Consider the following 22407-nt stretch of genomic DNA (forward strand, 5'->3'; position numbering starts at 1 on the left):
ACATTCGAACGATAAGTTATTTTACATGTTAAGCTAGTGGCAACAAGTCGCGTCGCATGTTTTTGGTGTACCGGAGAATTGCATGCATTTCAGGATGAACTAGTGAAGTGGTTAGTCTAGGCAAGATTCCATTTGCGATTGTTTGTCACGTCATTTCATAAATGCAGAATATCATAGGCAGTGAAAGTGCTTTGTTCATAGACAGTGATAAAGTGTTGTCTGAGAGTGATGATGAGGAACATTAAGTAAATAAATGTTGATTCGGCGAAGGGGTAAAGCTCGCTGGTTTCGCTTTTTTCTTATTGCCCAAATTGGAGGCACCCTACGTTTTTCTTGTTAAAAAATTGCATGCGCGTTCAATTTCTAATTTGCTTACGAGCTCTAATGTAATTTTTGTTTTACTTTGAACCCATACAATGTGGATTATGTTAGGTTTGGGGCAAATATTGCCAATCGAATCAGCAATGTAATTTGGTGATTTGCCAGATAATTTGACCAATTTTATCGCTCTGGTCAAGGTCAACTTAATGAAAGTCGGACCAATTCTAAATGAGCAAACTCTTCACGACGACACCTGGTATTGTGAATCACTAAGTGGCTATGACACTCTGCGTCTTGAACAGCGAGTCACAGATTTAATTCCTGGTTGTAATGGTCACATCGTCGTGGGGGTGGAAAGCAACGCGCATGCATACTTAGATTGAAGCATACAGAAACTCGGGGCATCAAAATTAATCCAGAGCCCTCAAATGCAGTGTTTCTCATAACCCAAGTGTTGGTTTGTGATGTTATTTGGTTTGGAAACATATATACAAATAGAGAGGTAAAGGTGGGAAAAAACAGGCTGTCAACTGGCCACCAAAAAGGGTGCAGTGCCTGCCTACTCTTTAGGAAGGAGGTAATAGTAACATAGTTATAGGAGGGGGAAATGCGATCAAGCAATCGTCATCATCAGTTGAATCGCATGGTGAACTGAATCATTGTCTGTAGACCATGATTATTACAGTGTGACATGGCACCAAGTCACCGTGTCAGTAGCTAGTCTGTGGTGGCCTTACAGCAGGATTTGGTGTCACTGAACCACATTGCGCTATGTCCATGAACTGAATCAGCAGTTAAGTTCCACACATAAATCTTCCTTTAAGGTGATTTTGTGCTTGAAATATGAAGGAACATTGTGGTAGCAATCTTTGTGGAGTGACCTTATATAAATATGAATTACTGTAATTTTATTTATAGATCCCTGTCCGAGACCATACAGCGTCACAAGGAGAAGCAAGCCAAGGCACAAGAGCAGAGGGAACGTATTCGGGAAGAGAAAGCGCAGCGATGCAGAGATCAGTCTAAAAAGGTCTGTGGAACTTTCTGCACTGCCCTGTATAGTAAAACGTCATTTCATACTGAATAGTCGCAGCACAAGGAAAAGACACACACAACAGAAGACTGATGAAACTGTTCTCTGTGTGGTTTTTATCAATGCCCCTGTTGTGCAGCAAATGTCTATTTCTCTAAAATTATGCTAACAGAAAACTTCATCAGGAATACATAATTTAATTTGTGGCCTAGTACTGCGTCATTTACGGTATTTTCGTATGTTAGATTTTCGTTTCATTCCTTCTGGTACTATTGCTTTTAGGTCCATAAGTGGCCTGGGGTCTTCTGCGACTAAAACACTTTCGTATTGTATGTGGATGATTTCTTTTACCTTTTGTGGTGCCAAGAAGGCTGTAATATGGATTCTGCAACATGGAAAGCCTTTCAGCATTGCATGGTAATTGAGAAACGTTTGTTGAGAAATTGAGAAACAGGTGTCCAAGCGTACGAGCGGATAAAACTATCCTTACTCCGTATAGCTCTCTACTAATTTGTATCGCAATTGATGCTTCGCCTTTCAGGCGAAACTGCGACTTTTTGATGCATCCGGTGGTCTCGCGTTACTTTAGCGGTTTCCTTCTTTTATTTTTTATTTTTTGCTGGACGCAACAAAAAGTCGCCCCTCGCGTTACTTTCGTGGTTTCATTTTTTCTTGATGGACACAATGAAAAGTCACCCCTCGCGTTACAATCGCGGTCGCGTTACAAGCTAGTAAATGTGGTATTTGTACTGCTGAGTGCTATTCACACAACCTCGTTTATGCTGCCTGGCATTGCTTAGGCCTAACTAGCACAGCTTTGTTGGGAGTTGGCAACCAAAGTTGCGGTTTCGTGCTAGCCGACATTGTGGTATCTTTGTTTATGGTCACCATGTTTGGTGACACCTACCTTTGTGCTGCACAACCCGCACAGCATGCCTTTGTTGCCTCTCTCCGGTCTCCCTTCTACCCCTTTGATGTCGGCGAGAGGGTGGAGGAGGAATAGGAGAGGGGCGCAGGCGAGACTAGCGGTGCAATGCAAAGATAGTGTGCCAAGCAGGGTGCATGGCACAAAGGTGGGTGTAGTGGAGTGGGTCGCTTTTTTTTTTTTTGTTGAGGATTTTGCATTCTTTCTTTTTTTAGACACACGCACCCAGTAGCCAGATTTAAATTGGTATAACCAATAACATGGCGTGGGAGCATTGTAGTACGTAGTTTATTTTACAGTAGAATGCATATAAAAGTTGACGGTGCATTGGCTGCTCATCGTTATATCCGATATATTGTAAAAATGGTGTCATTATGAGTGGTTTCGACTGTACTTTGTTATATCACTTCGTTATATCTGATAATTCAATATATCCTTGTCCATTATATCGAGGTTCAACTGTATTTAACACTAAAGGTGACGGTGCATCGGCTGCTCATCATTATATCCGATAGATTGTAAAAACGGTGTTATTATGAGTGGGTTCGACTGTACTTTGTTGTATCAGTTCGTTATATCTGATAATTCATTATATCTGTGTTCATTATATCGAGGTTCAACTGTATTTAACACCAAAGGAACAAATGCTGGACATGTGGGGCACAGTACAATAAACATGGAAATGCAGCCTTGACAACTTAGTGGCTTGACTTGGGCACTGTTGATTGCGTGCTTTGCTATTTTTGGTTTTGACAAGGTACTGGCAACATACCAAAGAAACATAAAGCATTCTACTTTACTCAATAGCTTAATTAGCACGCGGTTGTGCTGGCAGAGTCTGAAATGTTGAACAGCATGCTGTAAGGTGTCTGAAACATTGGCTGTCCTTGTTCATTTCTTTATGGAGCAACTGCGAAGTCCAAATAATTGACTATGTCTCTGTTATCATTAAAAAATAGCCATGATACATAGCATGTCTCTTTGGCTCTTCTTGCTAGCTGCAGTTGTCTTTTGCAAAATAATGATTACAAATACACATCATGGGAATTTCACAGTGTACCAGAAACCAAGTACACTCGAAGCTCGTTATTACAAAACAGGATGTAACCAACAAAACCATCACATTCAATGAAATGTATATAATGAAGTAAATGTAATTCCCCTTGAAATCCCCCTAGAGATCCATTTATCTCAAGCCTTATTTTGTACCTTATATTGTATCTCGGACCACTTCGCCGTGTTGTGGATTTCACGAAACGAGCCAACTGGAACGCTGAAGCAAAGGATCATCTCAATGGAAAAGAAGGCAGCTGTCATAAAGGCTGTCGCATCAAGTGTAAAAAAGTTGCATGTTAGACATGCTGAAGATTATTATGCTTCTGTTTTGTTAAGATTTCATTAAACGCGCGCTGCCATGTAGGGGTTCGGCAGGTTCGAAGCACCTTCTTCTTTTCATGTTTAAAGTTGCGCACCCCATTGGGCATATATTGCACAAAAGGGATGTAATATTGCCGTAAAGGGATGTAATATTGCAGTAAAGGGAGTAAATAAATATAATGAAGTTAGTCCTCAATATGATTAATCTTTATCGATGTCCACCTTTTGTTTGATCGACTTAATTGATTACAGCTGTTCGATTAATCGTTTTTGAGCGTTTTACAGGAGTGGCGAGAAAATTTTGAAATTGTACTGGAATGGCGGCGCACTGAGCAGCGACTGTCTAGTGTTTTTCCGAGTCCCGAGTGATGCTTAGTCGAGCGCTTCCCATCTCTTCCCCCACACCGCACACGCCAACACGCCACCCGAAGCTGGAGGTTTGAAATGCCCTTGCAATTCAAGTCATTCAAGTCATACTATAGCAACCCAGTCGTTGATCGTCGTGCCACTCCCTGTCCACTAAGTATGCGGCAAAGCATGTATTTGGAGCATGTATTTGACATAGTGATGGAGTTCAGGTCGATTCCAGCAAATCTATAGCGTCTGAGCATCTATTCTTGGATGCTTTTTGTGTGGCCATTCAAAGAAGGTGTTGGTTTCACCCAAACGTCCCAGCCAGTTGACATTCCCTCGCTCTGTAGAAAAGAGCATGTGGTTTAAAATCCTCAGTAATTTTCTTTTCCCCTGTGCATATGCAATTTCTTGCATATTTCAGTTGGATTTCACATTTCACTCTTGTTATTTTTCTTATATCTCGTTTAACTGTACTGTACTGGGATTCACTAGTGCCACATATCTTGTTTAATTCTGCACTAAGTGCCATTTTATAACATATATTGTTTATTTTTTGAAAAGCCACTAGCACAAACTATATTTAGTCTTTAACAAGTTAAAGATTATCCTTTATGAAACGTTTATACACTTGTGTTTCAAACTTGGTTCCGCCCCTCAAACACTAAAAGAGGGTCCTACAAAAGTGTATAACTGTGTTTCATCCTCTTTAAAAGTGCCTGGCAAAAATTTCGATTAATCAGTTAATCAATGAAAAAACCTGTATCGAAAGTGATTAATTGATTAAAGGCTAAAATTATAAATTATTAATCGTTACACGAATTAAAAATTTCATCAACCATCCCTAACAAGGAGGTTCAGAAGTATGGTTTACTCACTTGCTTCAACTTTTATTTTGCCATTCTCACAGAAGTTTGTAGCTTCATGCTTCGTCTCTACTGCTTCACACTCATCAAGGCGGGTTCTTTTCCGCACACTAGGTGGAGGAGAAAAAAGCCCAGCAGGAGGAACTCCAGCTTCAACGCCGACTTTTTTTAGAGAAGCGGCTGCAGCGAGCTGCCGAGAAGCGGGAGCTTCAGCTGAAAAATAAGGTTAAGAGGGCCCATGATGAGGAAGAGAAGGTAAGAACACACGACACTCATTTTTGTCTGCTTTTATCATTGCCATCATTGTTGCCAACCTAGTTCCTCTGCAGAACAAGCATAAGTCATGCTACTCACCCATGAATGCACTGTCTTACACTTATCACTCTTATTTCCAGAAGTGTGAGTTCTTGTGTGAGTGTAAACAAACACTGGTGAGCATGAGTTGATGTTAGAATGAGTCACTCATTGAGTGACTGTGAATAAGTGCTGGTGACTGAATGAGGGCCAGTGAGTGTATGTACTAGTCGGCACGTGTGGATGAAAGAATGCCAGACAAAAGAATGCCCTTGGGTGAATGCCAGTGTATCTTAGTGGATGTGAGTGATTGCAGGTGAGAATGAGTGAGTAATGGCAAGTGTAAGTGAGTGCCTCTGAGCATGAGTGAGTGCTTGCGAGCATGAATGGTTTTGTGCATGAACATGAGTTATTGCCAGCGAATATTCATTCACACACAGTGTCAGTTCACATATGTGCCCATGTGCTACTAATCATGATTACTGTTAAACATCCAAATATTTGATCATGACGTCGCGAGGTCGTCTTGTGGCTACAATGGCCCCATTTTAGTAGTTACAGAATCCATAAGCACTTTTGTACTACGTGTGTGGAGTCACCATCATATGAAAGGCATAGTTTTTTTTTTTTCTATCACTCCTACCCCATTCTGTTACATAAGAGGACAAGTCTGAGACCTTGTCCTTCATTATAGCAGAAGTGATTTCTTGCTGTGCCACTGCACTGATCACTAAAGCACACTAAAACTAATTTTTGCAATGTATATGGTGTGGAAAAGGGGCTGTAGTTGTATATGTGCTCTGAAAAAAAGGTGCAGTTTATGGGAATTGTTTGTTACATGATTGCTGATGTCAAGGTCTTTGCAATCGCTCATTTTTCTTTTTTTTTTTGCTATTAAGTAGATATAAATGCTAGTAAGGGCAAGTGTCAAGATAAGTGACTGTCATTGCAAGCCACTGGGAATGAGGGCTGGTGAGTGTGAGTCGGCATTGACAAGTGTGAAACGAGGTATGGATATGAGTGAGGGTATAAGCATTGGTAAACGTGAGCAGACTTCGGTGTGAACAGGAGCACCACTGAGTGTAATTAGACATAAGTGTGATTGAGCGGAAGCCAATGAGCATCAGTGTGTGCGATTTTTGATTGATTGTGAATGTGAGTAAGTGCTGGTGAGCCAGAGATGCTTGAATGCTGGGGAGTAGAAGTTAGCATGAATTCTCACCTTGAAAACAAGTGTTTGTGACTGGTTGTCTACTAACTTTTCTCAGATAAATCCTCCTGTTTTCCAATTAACCAGTTATGCATCAGCTGCATCCTCCTAATGCTTTCAATTTTTTGCTTTCATCATTGCATGCAATTCTCTGTTACCATTGCATGTGTTTTCTATCTTTTTTTGATAGTCTCTCTGTTTCTTATAGACTATCACTTCAATTTGTGCTGCTTTCCATGCCTTGCCAATATTCACTGCTTACTATAAGCTGAGCTAAAATATCGGAAAGTCCCATTCATAATTCATGGTGGCTCAACAGCTGTAGTGTTCAGTTGCTGAGCACTAGGTTGGTTTGTCAGGCCCAGTCAAAGCAGTTTCACACATGTGTGCTGAAAGTTTGGCATTCATTAAAGAGCCATTCATTAAAGGGCCAACTTATCCATTACTACAGAGCCCACTATAGGCTACATGGAGCCCTGGGTCATGAAAGCCAGTCAGTGAACTTGCATTCGTTGACTGATCTGTGCTCCTCCCTTTCTGTCAATCAGTGATTATTTTTCTTTCATAACGTTTTTCTCATGTGGATTCAAAATGTCGATGTTGCTACCACATGGATAACACATTCAGAACACACAACAGTAGTATCACAGAGGGATCACACTCGACAAGTTGCAAATTTGTGCCAATGTTGAAAGTTAAGATAAGTGTTGTTGTACAGTAAAACCTTGTTAATTCAGATTTCACGGGACCGAAAGAAATGTCCGAATTAACCGAATGTCGAATTATCGAGGGTATTAAGAAAACAAACAAATACTTACTACGTCAACAATCTCTTATTTACTGATTGAATCAGCAAATTCTGTTTCTATTTTGCACAAACGCAATGCGGAAGCTGCAATTCTCGTCATCTCGTGACTGATTAGTGCTCGCAGCGGCGAAGGTCTCGCGACTTCCCTCACAGTGCGGCCACTCCGAGTGTCTTCATCTGAGATACACTTTTCAATACTGCGCACACATCCCATTTTAGACGGCGCTCTTCATCCTCGACAGCTTTGCACTGAGTAAAAACGAAACTATTGTTTGCCGCAACTGCGGCCGCTGTCAACGCGATCATGCACGGCGACCTTGCGGTTCTGAAGGCGCACGGCCGACGCACGCACTGAGCCAAAACGAAACTACTTTTTGCCGCAACCACTGCGGACGAAACCGCGGTTGCCATCAATGTGATCATGGATGGCGACTACGCAGTTTTGAAGGCACGCGGCCGATGCGTGTACTGAGTCAAAACGAAACTACTTTTTCCCGCAACCGCTATCGACGCGATCATGGATGGCGACTACGTAGTCACGAAGGCACGCGGCCAACGCAGTGCTATGCGCAAACGAAGAATGAAAGCTTTAAAGGCTCAAATGGGCATGAAGTGCTCTGGCATTGCTGTCATTCCCGTGCGATTTCCACTGATGGCTGTGGCGATGCGAACTTCATCACTTCGTTTCGGTGGACGCTAACGCCGTTATGGCTCGTTTGCGTCACACATTTGCGGCGCTCCACGCTCGCCAAGCTCCGAGAGTTGTCCAAATTAACCGATGTGCGGCCAAATACGTCGGAATTAACGAGCGTTTCATTGCATTAAATAATGCACACACCTGCTGGAACCAAAGGACGTGTCCGAATTAACCGATGTTTTGAATTAACGAGGGTTGAATTAACGAAGTTGTACTACAGAAGAGAGCTGATTAGAATACAATATCTTAATCTTTGTTGTGAAACATGTATTTTTTAGAAACTCAACTCAACTTCAAAACACTTGCGTCTGATACAAGCAGTATGTGGTGTTTCAGTCTGCAACCTATGGCAGTTTTCATCACTGATTTGTGTGCTTTGAATAATGAGTGACTTATGGGTCTCATGAAGGTTCTGAAAACTTTGCATGAATGAAAACTGTCATGAGAACAGTTGAAACGTTGCTTGTATATTCAGTGAAAGCAATTTACATCTTTTGCCCTGTGCAGGTCAATGAAATAGCCTTCATTAACAGCCTGGAGGCTCAGAACAAGCGCATTGACCTTCTGTCACGTGAAAAGGACCATGAGGCTCGCCTGCAGGATATTCAGGTGGCTAGAAACTCATGTCTGCATTTGCATCCTTGAATGAGGCTGGCATTAATTTGGATTTCTGGGCTGAACATTTTGTTTTTCAACCAATTTTGTTACTTGAATCAGCTATTTTATCTGCCAGGGAAGCTGCATTTTTAAGGTGCTAAGTATTTGTGCCGAGTTTACTGTACACTGATAAAGATCATCGTAGCAAAGTATATGTTGTTAGTTGGCACGTGTTCATAAATAAGAAAAAAAAAAAATGAGCACAAAAAAGTGCGAAGACAAAGTATGTTCCTTCTGTCACCCTCTTTGCCTTTGTACTTTTTTGGGGTTCATATTTTTTCTATTCATGAAGGCAACCGGAACTAAAGCTCAGCCAATGCTGTGAGGGGTCATAGAAAATAGTACATTTCTACATGATTGTGCAATGAGACATTTTTGAGTAGATGCTGCTGCATGCTATAGCTGTACCAATTTTTACTAGCATTTGTGGGCTCTTTTCTGATCGGAAATCATATTTAGAGCAATAGTCACAATCAAGACTAGCTGTCCAGATTGGTACACACTGGCTTGAGCTGGTGTGCTGTGATGTTGAACTAGAATCAGCTACCCAGGTTTGCGCACAACTATGATGATTCCTGCACATTAATGATGAGGACGTCACAAGATTACTACAAAGTGACATAAGAATGCACAAAGGTCTGGTAATGTTCCACAGCTATTGCTACCACTGCACTGTGGGTCGCAGTTTACTCTTTGGAAACGTGCCATACACAGATAATTTCAAGAGCTTCTTTACTAGCTGTGTTGTGAGCTTGAGACTTGGGGCGGCGACCCTTGCACAAGAATCTGTGTGCCCTGCCCCTGGGGCATCAACAGGAAAGGGTTCTGACAACTTCTGGGCCTTCTTTTCAGAGCAAAACAGTAAAAAAATTTAGCACCACAAAGAGGAAAATTTTGCAATTCACAACACATGTGCATCCTCTAACCTGATATTAATTGCAGTGTCGTGAGGCTGTGAGGCTGCAATGAAGGAAGTCTAATTCACGCATTCATGAATTCTGCACCTCATTCCCAGTGCTTGCTGCGACATCATGACACTGGCTTTGGTAACGCGGACAGTTTAACATAGCCATAGATGTTTGACATCTCATTAGCAGTGGCTGTGGATGCCTCTGTATGTTAAGGCAGTGCCCAATGCGCTTATGAGGCTTCAACTTGGCTTACAAATACTGCTTGCAACTATCGTGTGCTTCAATGAGAAATTAAGGACTTGTTGGAGATCTGGGCTTTAGTTGTTAACCTGCTTCATGCCTTGGCTTGTGCCTAATTCTAATTAAGTCATGTTACGTAACTATGTAATGCTGTGCAGCAGCTTAGTATTTCCCAGCTGTCCTTAAATTGTGTTGTGATTAGATTGTCAACAGTCTTTCTCCTTGATCTTCATATTTCAGGAAGAACGGCAAAGAAAACAAGAAGAAAAAGCTGCCAAAGAAGCAGCTGCAGAGGTCAGTCACAGATAAATTTTTTACTATACCAACTGTCAAATGCTTGTACAGTACAGTCCACTCAACCACTTAAAGGGGCCCTGAACCACTTTTTATCGAAGTCGACAAATGCATTTGAAGGTAAATTACTATTTCAGAAATACTTTGCTGCAAAACATTCTTCAATGCGTTCAGCAGAAGCGGAGTTATTGGCAATCAAACATAGCAATCGCGGTGCTACCCGTCCTTCTTCAATGATTTGCACTGCGAAGGCTACGGCGCAGAGGGGTGTGCCCACAACGCTCCGCCTACTGAACGTCACCGTGGCGCGCAGTTAAATTTGATTTTGGGTAGGTGCCACTAGTTCTGATTTTGGCGCCTACGACGCACCAAACATGCCAAAGGCGGTTGTCCTCAGCGAGCTACAGTGTGCTCAGCCAGTGGACTCTTCGCAGCACTTTGGAGCAGCCTCGGTATCTATGCTGTTAGATAGACCGCAAGCTACATGCAACTGCAGCTTTTGCTTTGTGCACGATGTGGAGATGGGTTTTTACAAGGCTACGAGCGGCGGTCAGGAAAGGGCACGACGCTCATTCACTCCGCAACGCACGAAGGCGCTACGGCAGTGTTCGTCGACTCTCCGACACGGCGCAGAGAAGGCTCCGAAGTCAGATCGCCAACAAACACAGGTTTATTCACCCAAGGTACAGCACAGTGCGACAGTCACAGCGCTTACGGGCTAAGGCTCACGGTAAGACCGATCGAGTACGCGCGCCCGCTGCGCTAGGGCTAACCGGGTAGCGGTCCGCCAAGCGCGAGAACGAGGAGTCGCGAGAACAAAGGTCTCATGTAACCACCTCGTTGCGGGCCTGTGAGCATCTGCCGTGGCGAAGAAGCGCTCAGTGGACGAGAGCTCGGGTGGAGATGGTGCCTGGGGGCCGCCGCTCGGAAGGCCAATCAGGGTGCGTCCCAGTGACACGTTCTCGCGGGGCAAGTCTAATCCCGTGGGGGGAGGAGAAGCACGGTTTGTGTGGGAAAGTAGCTCCGGCATGCTAGCGTGTCCGCCATGTTGCCGTTACGGCGGCGATTCCCGGAGATCGAGCTAAGCGCTACGTGCGAGCTGGGGGACGAGGCGCTAGAAGGCACCTCGATCCCCACAATGACAGGGCTGGAGTGTGCGCTCGTGCTCATATGCTCCTGTCTGGCTGTGCTACGTGGTGCGTACCTGCTTTGTCCTGCACCAGCTTGACCGACGGATAGTAGCCACATCCAACTGGCACATTTTTAAGCACTATCAATAGCTCAATCATTACGAAGTGAAGTCTGTCAAGGTGTCTAACCAGGAGCGGCCAGGAGTAAGCGCACGCTGGCAAGCGTGCATGTGGTGTGACCTTAAGTCTCGCATGGTTCGAGGCTAGTTGAATGTTCGAAGCTAGTCGAAATTAGTGAGACCCGAGACGGCTGTGACATTGGTAAGCAGGATGGCCAAAGTGAGACTTCTTACGTGGGCGGCCACGACCAAGCATGAGCAGACGATAGTCGGCTTCTTCCGGAAGTACGTAATTGTTATTGAATTTGAAAGCAGATTTTCGCTTACTTCAGCCTGTTTATTAAACTGCATCAATAGATGTACACAGTAACAGTAGGAACAAGTGCACTGATCCAAACACCCTTCTTGATTGATGTCAGCTATTGGCTAATAGCAGCCACGTATTGGAATCCGCTATATTATGAAATAAAGCGTCCAGAAAACAGTGAGGAGCATGCTGCTGTTGAAAAGAGAGCATTAAGAGAAAGGTGGCTTCACGCTCCGCTTGCAAGATCCATACGCTGCGCACGACTGCAAAGTTTGGTTGAGTATTCACAGCAGTGTATTCTATCCGTGGACTGTTTTTTCACCTAGCCCAAGGGGTGGTTCAGGGCCCCTCAAAGTAGGGGTGGGCGAATACCGAGTCGTAGATTTCGATTTGAATCGTAGATTTCGAATCGCCACACCCGTACCCTGAAGTTTTTATTATTGTTACCAAAAGTGACCTTATTTTTCTTCTTCCTTTATTGGCTTATTTTTGGACTTCTTTCCATCAAAAACCCTTGTTAAGCTCTTTCAACCAATTTTCTTCAAGTTTTAAGTGTAAAAACATTATTTTACCTATTCACTATGCAAAATACAGTCGAATATCGTTAATTCGAACACGCTTAATTTGAAGTGCCTGTTTATTAGAACTGACGCTGTGGTCCCGTCAAAGTTACGTGTATTCCAATGGGCGAAAACGCCCGGTAATTCGAACGCGAAAGCATTTGCGACGGTTAATTCGAACATACCGTGCACCGATAATGCTCTTAGCAGCGCGCCAAACCATGCGCCGGCGCCTCCGACTGGCATTGCTCCGACACCGGCATAGAGCAAAAGCTCAGCAAAGACCCCTCAATGCCGCGCGCGAAGGAAGGGGGAAAAAAAAAAAACACCCGCGGCGGAAATTTCACCCTCTCAAATGGCAAGGTCGCCATTTCTGCGTCGCGCCGGAACACGCGTGTACGTGCCGACTAGAGTGTACTAGACAACCGTATTCTAGTATACTCTAGTGCCAACGTCTCAGCCACGTGGAGAAAATGGCAGTGAACCCTTCTTCTTTATGCTTCCTCTATTTTCTAGTCACCTGTTGACCTTACATGCTGCGGCTGCAGCGCAGAGGGAAGCAGCGGCCCAGTCCGGCCAATGAAACTGCCCACGCCGGCAAACGCTTGCTTCCCGATAATGGCAGAAAACGAAACTTCAGGGAGCGGGCTGGCGGTGGGCACGCACGGAGACAGCCAACAGCCGGGAGCTACGAGGGAGTTGAGAGGGAGGGCGAGGGGAGCCACCGAAGCGGCGGAGTTGCCGAGGCCAAATCCGCTTCCCTGCCGCCCTTCTCCCTCACCTTCGACGGTCTCCGCGCGCACCTGTCGCCATGTCGGCGTCGCCTGCTCCCTGAAGTTTCGTTTGCTGCCGTGGGCAGTTTCGTGGCCCGCGCTCGCTATGCCCATGCGCGCCACGATATTTCACGACTCGCACCGCACGTGCATTGTGCTATGGTGCACGGATACTTCAAAAATACGTCCTTCTTTATTAATTCGAACTTCTTTAATTCAAACAAATTTTCGGGCCCCTTTGAGTTCAAATTATTGAGATTCGACTGTAGGTGTACAGTCAAATCTCGATATAACGAATCACGCGGGACCGGCAAAAATTGTTCGTTATTCTGAAAGGTCGTTATAGAGAAAGCCCCAAAATTAACCATTCTGCCCATCAAACCATCAGTTCATAAGTTGTCACCATTTGAGCTGTCCACGAAAACGTCGCTGTTGGCTCTGGGCCTGCACACTTGCTATTTTCCATAGATTCCACTGCCACGTACCACTGAAGAACTGTATAATAAGAGTGACGTACGCAAAGCAGACGCTGATGCTGAGACTACTGACAAAAAAATTCAGTGCCATTCCACTCTGTGAAGGTGGATGACTAGCGAAGCTGTGTATGGGGTGATCGACCATTGCTCCGGTGAAACGTTCCAATTTTGCAGGATCGGGGCCACATGGGCGGTTCGCATTTCTTTCCGCCTCGAGGTCCTGGCAGGCAGCACGTTTACGCTTGGCATCCCTTGCCCGCTATCTTCGGTGGTGTCCTTCCGCCGCTGCCATGCCCATTTTCTTTTCTCTACGAAACCCCAGAGACTTCAGTGGGCGCCGCAATGTGGTGCTACGCTTTGGAGCAATGTACGTTTCGCTTTTGAGCGATGCAACTTTCAGTCGGCGCCGCAAGGGGGTTCAACGCTCTGGAGCGATGTGCGCTAATGCACGAAGAACCTACACCCGATATAGGAGAGACTATGACGTTCTTTTTTTAAAGATAGATACGTCAATCGCAGCGCGCGTACTAGCGGTGTCGCGCTCACGTGCCCGCCAGGGTTAGCTACGTCACGTAATGAAGAAGCAAACATAAGTACCTGTGAAAAGCGCGGTGTGGTAAGGTGCTGGAATGATTAGCAGCAACGCAGCCAGCTGTGGAAGCAGACGACGACGAATGTGGGAGCAGGTGCACGACTGCGTGCTGAGCACGAGCGCAAACCAAGGGGCGCCAACGAGCCAGCTGCGGAAGAAGACGACGGCGCTCAAGCCAATGCTGATGATGATAATTGTTGTACACGCTGGTCGGTCTACTACACGGACTTGATCTCCTGGAACCTAGCCCTTAACAGCTTCGCTGTAAAAAGGGAACTCCATGTCGCCTCCAAAGCACAATGTTTCTTGTTGTGTGTTTGTTTTTCGTATTCCTTGCTGTGGACACCCCAACTGTCGCACTTGAGGCAGACATGTGAACTATTCCAAAGCGCAAGTGCGTGTAAGCGAAGCCGTTCGGAAAGTGCAAAGTGCGACCGTGTGGAAGCCCCGCGAGTACGGAGGTTACAGTATCTCCACGCGCGTAGCTAGTACGGCCGCAGAAAGAAGGGCAAAAGCAGGAAGAGATGTGCCTCCATTGCTAGGCGACACTTACCTGGGCGGTGGCCCAAAAATTTTAAAAACGCTGAGGACTCAGACTAGAACACTTTACTATACATCAGCATCAAAGTGAGTTTAAACACATCTACAGGAAATTGTTCAGGATGGCTTAAAGAAGTAATTCATAGTAGTTTGTTTTTTAGTGACTGCAGATTGCATTAGCTTCCTTCCCAACTTCTGGAGGTAAAGCACTTCACTTTGCAAGCCTTCCTGTTGCTCAAAATACCTTTGAAGTGCTCTTAGATGTTCGTCAGCCTCAACTGACACAGAAATCCAACTCAATGGTACTCTGTTGCAGAATCGGTGTGGCAGCGATACAGTGATTATAAAAGCATAATGACAGAAAGTTCTGTGCAATTTTTACTCTCAACCATGTAAGGAATGACATTTGGCTGCGGAATGGAACAGCATCAAGCCAAGGGAATGAAAATTGTAGCACGTACCGGTTGGTACGACGTCGGCCGCTTTGTGTGAGCGTGTCTGGGCTGTGTCTCTTCTAAATATTGAAGAAGTTACTCTAGGGACCTAAAGAAGTTGTCCTTAGTAACCGAGTGCCTCTTGTAGCCGTGTCTCTTGTATCCAATGTTGTTAACATCATGAACATAGGAAAACCAACCAAACCATTTTCAAATATCTTTTATAACCGAGTGTCTCTTGTAACTGTGTCTCTTGTAACGAGATTTTACTGTAGTACTGAGGTGTTAACATGACATGGAAACTGAATAACGAGCGTTATTCTGAAAAATTTGGTGTTCTGAAGTTCGTAGTACTGAAATATTTTTACACTGAAATCATAAGAAGTCAGCAGGGGATTTCTGAAAAGTTTGTTAATCTGAAAAGTTCATTAATGTGCTGTTCGTAGTAATGAGATTTCACTGCATTTGCCTTTGCCACAAATGGTAGTTAGAAATGAGGAAAAATGCTTTATTTTACCTCATTTCAAAATAACTGTTTTGCGAAGCGACATTCTTCTTGGAAGAAAGTTTTTCGTGCATTCTTGGATGACAGCTTATCCTTCGGACATGGAGGGGGCAGTCGGCGTTCACGCTGCACCGCTGTCGGGCCAAGTCAATGTCTTCGCTTTTCGAATCATCACTTTCGGTAGAAGAAGCGACAAGGGTAGACTATCATCATCCTCACCAGTCGAAGAATAAAATTCTATTGCATCGCTTTCACTCTCACTTTCACTGTCAGAGTTGAGCAGCGGCTTTCTTTAGCACGCGCAATTCATGTGCGAGCTGTCAGCGGCAGACGCCATCGTTCCAAATCTGCCAAAAGGTGCAAAAATTGCACATCCGTGGTGCAGCTGCCACGGATGTGCAGAGGCAAGCGCCATCTAGATAGTGTTGCAAGGAACCGAGCGGGGTGCGCCGCTCCCACTAAGACAGACCTCAAATAGCTGCTGGAAAAGGGGTCTGTGTTTGAGTTTCTGCATAACAGAATTATGTTTTCTCGTATATTCAAATTGCAATACGACGCTATCATGCCTGTAGGTTGTGTGTAAGTCGTACTTTACGAATGTGGTGACGCATTTTGCTTTGAGAAATTCAGTTAGTTCAGTAACGCCTATGCGCCACGAGGTGGGCCTGTGTGGTTCTGGATGATTTTTCTCTAAAGGACGAGGACACTGACGCCGACACCAGATTTTCCTTGACACGGGGTCCTTAACGCTATCGCATTAAAATTTCTATGCAGGAGCGACGCAAGGTTCTTGAGGCAGAGCGTCAGGCCAAGCTGCTGGAAATACAAGAGAAGAGGAAACTGAAGGATGAGAAAGTTCAGCTGCAGCAGCTTGAGAAAGAAAAGCTTCGTCAGAGTCTTTTGAAACAGAAGGAAAGGTGAGAGATGTATTCACTTGAAGTGTGATTTGTTTCCCACAAGAAATTGTTGTAAAGAGCTCTTTGGCGACAGAACATTACTTATGCATTCCTTGTCCATGCAAGCTCCTGGCTCATATGTCTCAGTTGCTGAATGTAAAAAAAAAAAAAAAAAAAACCCTTCTAAGCTGTGCATTTTATCATACAATGTGTACCTGCACCCACTTCCGTAGTTTTAGCAATATGTACCAAGAGGTACCTGCCATATTTGGCCTCCAAAGTTCTAAGGACAACTGCGGTGAAATTTTGGACTGCATAAGAAAGACCTAGTTATAGACAGTTAAGATACAGAGCAGCCTCCGCACAAAATTTTACATATAATATACAATTAGATGTCTTATGAAAAGCCAGCGAAACCAACCTTTTTGATAACGAAACCCAAAATATGCTGCCATTACTACAGTTAAACCTGGATATAACGAAATTGACAAATTCCCGAAAAACTTCGTTATAAAGAGGAGTTCGTTATATGCAGGTTCGGCACGAAAATTCGAAAAATAAACGTTTACCGTATTTACTCGATTCTAACGCGCCCTCAATTGTAACGCCCACCCGTTTTCCGTTTTCGTCGAAGCACTCATCCTCGGAATGTCACACCAGGTCCATGACGCGTTGTGGCCCTAAAATTGGTTTTGGCTCATAGATATTCCGTATATAAGGGTACGGCCACGCTAGCGGCAAAAAACGCGCGCGTCATGCAGCGAGCGGCAAGTTGCCGCGCGGCGAGACGCGCGGCAGCACGATAAGATCTCCCGCACTCTCCGAACGTGCGAGCAACACCGCGAGTGCTCGTTGTTTCATGCGAGAGACGACGATCGTCGTTGAAAACCCGACGTGGACCGGCGGCGTTCCGGTTGTGATGGCTCCGTGACGTCACCCTCGTCGGTCTTGATTGGTTCTTCATCTCGCGGCATTTGCCGCAGAACCCATTTCGCGCGGCACGCCGCAAGACCCCCGATTCCTGCCGCTTCTGCCGCGCGCGGCATGACGCGTAGAACGCGCGTTTTTGCTGCGTGTTTTTGCCGCTAGCGTGGCCGTACCCTAAAGTCCAAGGGCGATAACGCAGTCGCTGCGCGCCGTAAGCTGTATGTGCGATTGAAAACGTGCGAGGGGAGCCGACGACCGCGTCTAAATCTTGCGCGCGCAAGAAAAGCAGGGAGGAAGCGCGCCTTCTTTCGTTGCGCTCGAGGCACCGGCGAGGGAGCGAGGGGGGAGGGGTAGCGGGCCGGCGCGCGGTCGCGCAGGCCGTATCTTGAAAGCGATCTGCGTTGGGGCAGAGTCTAGCAGTGTAGGTGCGTCGGCGGCTCGTTGCTTTCTGCGTGCTGTGTGTTCTCGGCGCTCAGTTTGCGTTGAAGCGATAGACAACAGCACGAAGGTCACTTCGCTCGCTTCTCCAGCACACGCCGCCAGCGTTTGACAGCGTGTGTCCGCGCTCATCGAGTCTGATGTGCCACAGCGTGTACCAGAGCGTCGGCAACATCAGCTGGAAAAGGAGAGAGTGCCGGCTTGGCGGGCTAGGCCAGCTTTGAATCAGATTTGAATGATCAGATTTGAATGAAGGGGGGGGAAGTCACGCCCGCGGCGACAAGATCGCCGGGTCGAGGGATGCAGGGCCGCCTCGCACACGTGCGCTCGCTTCGCATTCCATCGCGGCGGAGAAGGTGCTTCCGGTTGCTCGCGCAAAAATGACAAAATTTGGGGCGAAATCTCTAGGTGGTCGGAGGGGAAAATTCGTTATATCGAGGGGGTCTCTCGCTGCCACTTCGTTACGTAGAGGTCTCAAATACATGTGCTTCTATGGAGTAACGGCGGGGAATCGAAAAACTTGGTTATATCCAGGAATTCGTTATATGGAGGTTCGTTATAAACAGGTTTAACTGTACTTGCCGGAAATGTGCACAATGCTGAATGTTGAGGACCAGTGCGGCTTCTTGAAATGACCTTCGAGATTGGCATGACCTCCTTAAGAGCACAACAGTCGGAATATGTACAGAGTTGCTTAATATACATGCATACCTTCCCATCATCAAGTGGGCTTGGTGGAATCCTGCAGAAACGAGCGGTAGAATCACACTTTGACGACAATCAGTGCTAGCGTGGCTGAGGGCTCACTATTTTAACAAAAGAGTTGTTTAGAAGTGTATCTAGGTGTTAAGTATGCTAAATACAAACGACATCAATCCCAAGGCAGGGCCCTCAAAACGACTCTTTGGAGCCTGAAAAGCAAGGAACCTTTAACACAGCAACTTCCTCATCCTCAGGATTGATTTACATGAACAGTTTAAGAGATCGTGTAAGGAAACTTTATATTTAAAGGTCATGTCAAATGTCATGCTGCTGAAACGTCAGCCAGATGGGTGCTTGGACCTGCTACTGAATTATGGAAACAGAAATTATGATTGTTTTGCACAAGTTCTCGAAACTTAATTACTGATCGCAACACCACCTCACCACAATTATGCACAAGAGAAAAAAAAAATAAATATGATTTAGCAAGATTGTCTGAATCAAGTATATTCAAATAGTAAAATGTTGAACCACCTTGAACAAAAGAAAACAAAGAATTATTATAGGCCTTTGCTAACCAGGTGCGAAGGAAAGGTTGCATAAAGTTATAGATTTCAACTAAATAAATGTAGCCCGCATGGAGATGAGAAGTCTGAGAGTGTATCTCTCTCTATTGAGGCACGTATCTTGAAACTCCACAGCATGCATTGCTATATGCCACAGAGAAAGGAAGTTGTATGCACTGCAAAAAAAAATGAAGTCACAACTTATTTATGTAATTCACACTTTTCTTTCTGTAACATACAAAATTTATAGTTATCATTTAAATATTAAATATCTTCAAACTTTTTCAGATTCTTACTTTAAAATTTCAGTGGTGATTTAGCGGTAAATGCGATTAAAATTTGTTTGGTTTTCAGTCACAGCTCTTTGAGGTCCTGGATCGATGATTTGAACCATGTTCACCGCATTGCAAGATGTTTTTTAGGAGCTCCCACGGTGGTCCTGAGCAGAACACTGTCCATTGTATCATATATATATAAATGAATAAAGAGAGAGAGCAAGAGAAATTGAACGATGCTACAAAGTAAACAGAACAAGTATTTCATTTCAACGGTTTCAATCGGTGGACTGGTCTCTAACAGTGTTTATAAACAAGGGGCACTTTGGCACTGATAGTGAAGACAGCAGATGGAGTGCTTGGCCGCTCTTAAGGAAATAAAGAAAAAGTTACTAGAGATACGTCAAACTGAAAAGGAACAGTGGTGACAGCGATTGACTCTTTCTAGGTGTTTTAACAGCTTTACAGCAGCTTTATCGGCAACGATGCAGGGCTAGAGGAAGGTGGTGTCCCATGTTTGTTAGGCAAGGAGGACAGTGGGAGAGAAAAGTCATAATTCGTAGAAAAGTGAGAGGGGTGGGGAGTAGCGGTAGCTAGGTTCTCGCTATAATGACGCAGGGAGGGAAAAAATGGTCGCGTGTGTGTTGCCATTGTAGCAGGAGAGAGGGCAGGTTGAATAGGCCGGTGAGGGGGCACAATAGAGAAGGAGCCCGGAAGGGAGACAGAAAGGCAGCAACTTGTCGAAAGGGACACACATGTCACAATACACGTATACAAAGGCACAGCCTGTTCTGAGGGTCTTTTTGGTCCAACTGAGGTGTAGGAGAACGAAAAAGAAAAGAGTGTACTGTGGTTGCAAAGCGAATACATCCTTGGGCTTACAGTTTTAGGAAGCTGAGTTAGGTAGCCTCCGTGTCTCCGTGTGAGTGTCGTTTTCGAATGTTTACTGGACAACTAGACATCATGTCAGCTCAGCGGATTCCTAGCAGGGCAAAGGAAACTGGATTTAATAGTTTTCCCCTCATCCCCTGAGGTGCACGCGGAAGGAACAGCAAGTGGCGGCCAGCGGCTCAATTTTCAAGTAGAGAGCATGTATCCGCATTCCCTTCTTTCACTGCATATCCCGTAGGCATGCCAGCCACCCTGGATTCTCATCAGTTCCTTTAGTGTAGGTTCCAAATTTATTGATGGAAAAAGATTCTCTCTGCTCGTGTGCATGGGTGTGTTGGAAACCAGATTGCAAGAGCACGACGCTTACATGTTCAAAGGAGTGACCAGGCACTCGTAAAGCCCCTATATATAAAAAGTAGCGTCACGCTTTGAAGAATGCCACCGCCTCCTTGCACACCCTGTCCGAGGCCGACGCCGCGTTGGTATTGGCCTAATGGTATCACGTGGACCATCGAGCCCTCGGGCGCTGGCTCCATTTGTTTACGATCACGCTCCATCGCCATTTTTGCCCGAGAAGCGTCTACCGACTGACGAGGAGCACGACGATAGTGGCGAACACAGTCGGCGATCGTCGAATCTGATCAGCGGTGAAAGATAAACAAGTGCACGTGTTTCAAGCAGTGTAGGTGGCGCAATGGTCGAAAAAGGAGCGCGAAAGAGAGGAGAAACGAGGAGGAGGGAAGGCGGAGGAGGAGAGTGTCGCTACATTTTATATATAGGGGCTTTAGGCACTCGAGGCTCTGGAGAAGGGTAAACTTGGGAGACTTTTCACGTGCACACAGTGGTTGTTGAACCACAGGCCAAAATCAGTCTAGTCTCTCTTTGTCCGATATATTCCTGCACACACACCTCATATCGAATTTTGTACACGACGTTACTGGAATCACAATCAAGGTTGTCATTAATTTTACAGTTAAACCTGGATATAACGAAATTGACAAATTCCCGAAAAACTTTGTTATAAAGAGGATTTCGTTATATGCAGGTTCGGCAGGAAAATTCGAAAAAGAAACGCTTACCGTATTTACTCGATTCTAACGCGCCCTCAATTGTAACGCGCACCCGTTTTCCATGACCAAAAGAGAGGAAAAACAATCCTTTACAGTACCGCGCACCTCATGCTTTTATACAGAAATACAACTATCGCTCAAGATTTACTCCCAATACACTAAAGTTGCGATGAACAAAAAAGTCCCGTGGACGTGTGTCGTTTCGCACTAGCGCGAGGAGTCGGAAACGATGAGCAAGCGACAAGATGGCGTCGTAGTGTCGTATAGTTTCACCTAGTGTCAGGTTAGTGAAGTGAAGCGCAGAGAGTGGCGCTGCCAGCGCGTTGAAAAAAGAATGTTTCTTTTTTTTTTCTTCGGCAACATCAACTGGAATAGGAGAGTGCCGGCTTAATGGGCTAGGCCAGTTGCAGCAAGTGGCGGGATCAGGTTTGAATGAAGGGGGGAAAGGTCACGCCGCGGCGGTAAGTTCGGCAGGTCGAGGAATGCAGGCCCGCCTTGCGCACGGTTGCACGCACGCACACGTGCGCTCGCTATCGCCTCGCAGTCGCCGCGATTTCGAGCGCGCCAAGTAACGGCGGGGAACAGAAAAACTTCGTTATATCCAGGAATTCGTTATATGGAGGTTCGTTATAAGCAGGTTTAACTGCATATACAAAGACCTAATTTGATGCTTCAGCTGTGTTTGTTGCTGTTATGTGACGACAAACCTTGCAGCGAGGCTTTCCACATGGTTTACAACCCTTGGGCACATTGTGCTTCTGTGTTCTTGCCCTGACCTAAAAAACTCTCAAATTTTTGTATATTCTACTACGTGAGGTAGCTGCTGGAAAATAGCAGCCAGTTAGCTGTGCTGTTTGATGATGTTAAAGTGGCGGTCGAGAATGGCATTGACCTGTAGAGTACAGGTACTGCATGTAAGAACCAAGTTTCGATTAGTTAGGGCATGGGTTCTCAAAGTGGGTTCCGCGGAACTTACGGGTTCCGCAGGCCCCTGCTCAGGGTTCCGCGAGCCACTGATAAATTTTCCCTGGTCCCGCTCTCGACAAGTGTCTAAAACGGCGAACACGAGGTGCGCTTGATCCAAATTTAGAACCTCCATTACCCATGCCCGAGTGTCAAAAAGCACATCACAGTGCGTAACAGCAACGCGCGAACTGCGCAATAAATACGCAAGCAGCTTGTAGCCACCCAACCTCTGAGAACGGGCAGCGCGCCTAAGCTT

At 45.4% G+C, this 22407-nt stretch overlaps 1 protein-coding gene across 1 annotated transcript in view; it reads left to right on the forward strand.

The window, feature by feature from the left end:
* The window catches only part of LOC119442575 (S phase cyclin A-associated protein in the endoplasmic reticulum-like), a 168394-nt gene that overhangs the window by 22513 nt on the left and 123474 nt on the right, over nucleotides 1-22407 (forward strand). The window contains exons 10-14 of the mRNA XM_037707499.2: nucleotides 1240-1351; nucleotides 4988-5128; nucleotides 8390-8491; nucleotides 9931-9984; nucleotides 16195-16337. Of these exons, the coding sequence (XP_037563427.1) occupies nucleotides 1240-1351; nucleotides 4988-5128; nucleotides 8390-8491; nucleotides 9931-9984; nucleotides 16195-16337 (552 nt within the window). The remainder of the gene's footprint in view (nucleotides 1-1239; nucleotides 1352-4987; nucleotides 5129-8389; nucleotides 8492-9930; nucleotides 9985-16194; nucleotides 16338-22407) is intronic.

This window comes from Dermacentor silvarum, chromosome 2 (genome assembly GCF_013339745.2).
Source record: "Dermacentor silvarum isolate Dsil-2018 chromosome 2, BIME_Dsil_1.4, whole genome shotgun sequence".
In the NCBI taxonomy this organism is placed as follows: Eukaryota; Metazoa; Arthropoda; class Arachnida; order Ixodida; family Ixodidae; genus Dermacentor; species Dermacentor silvarum.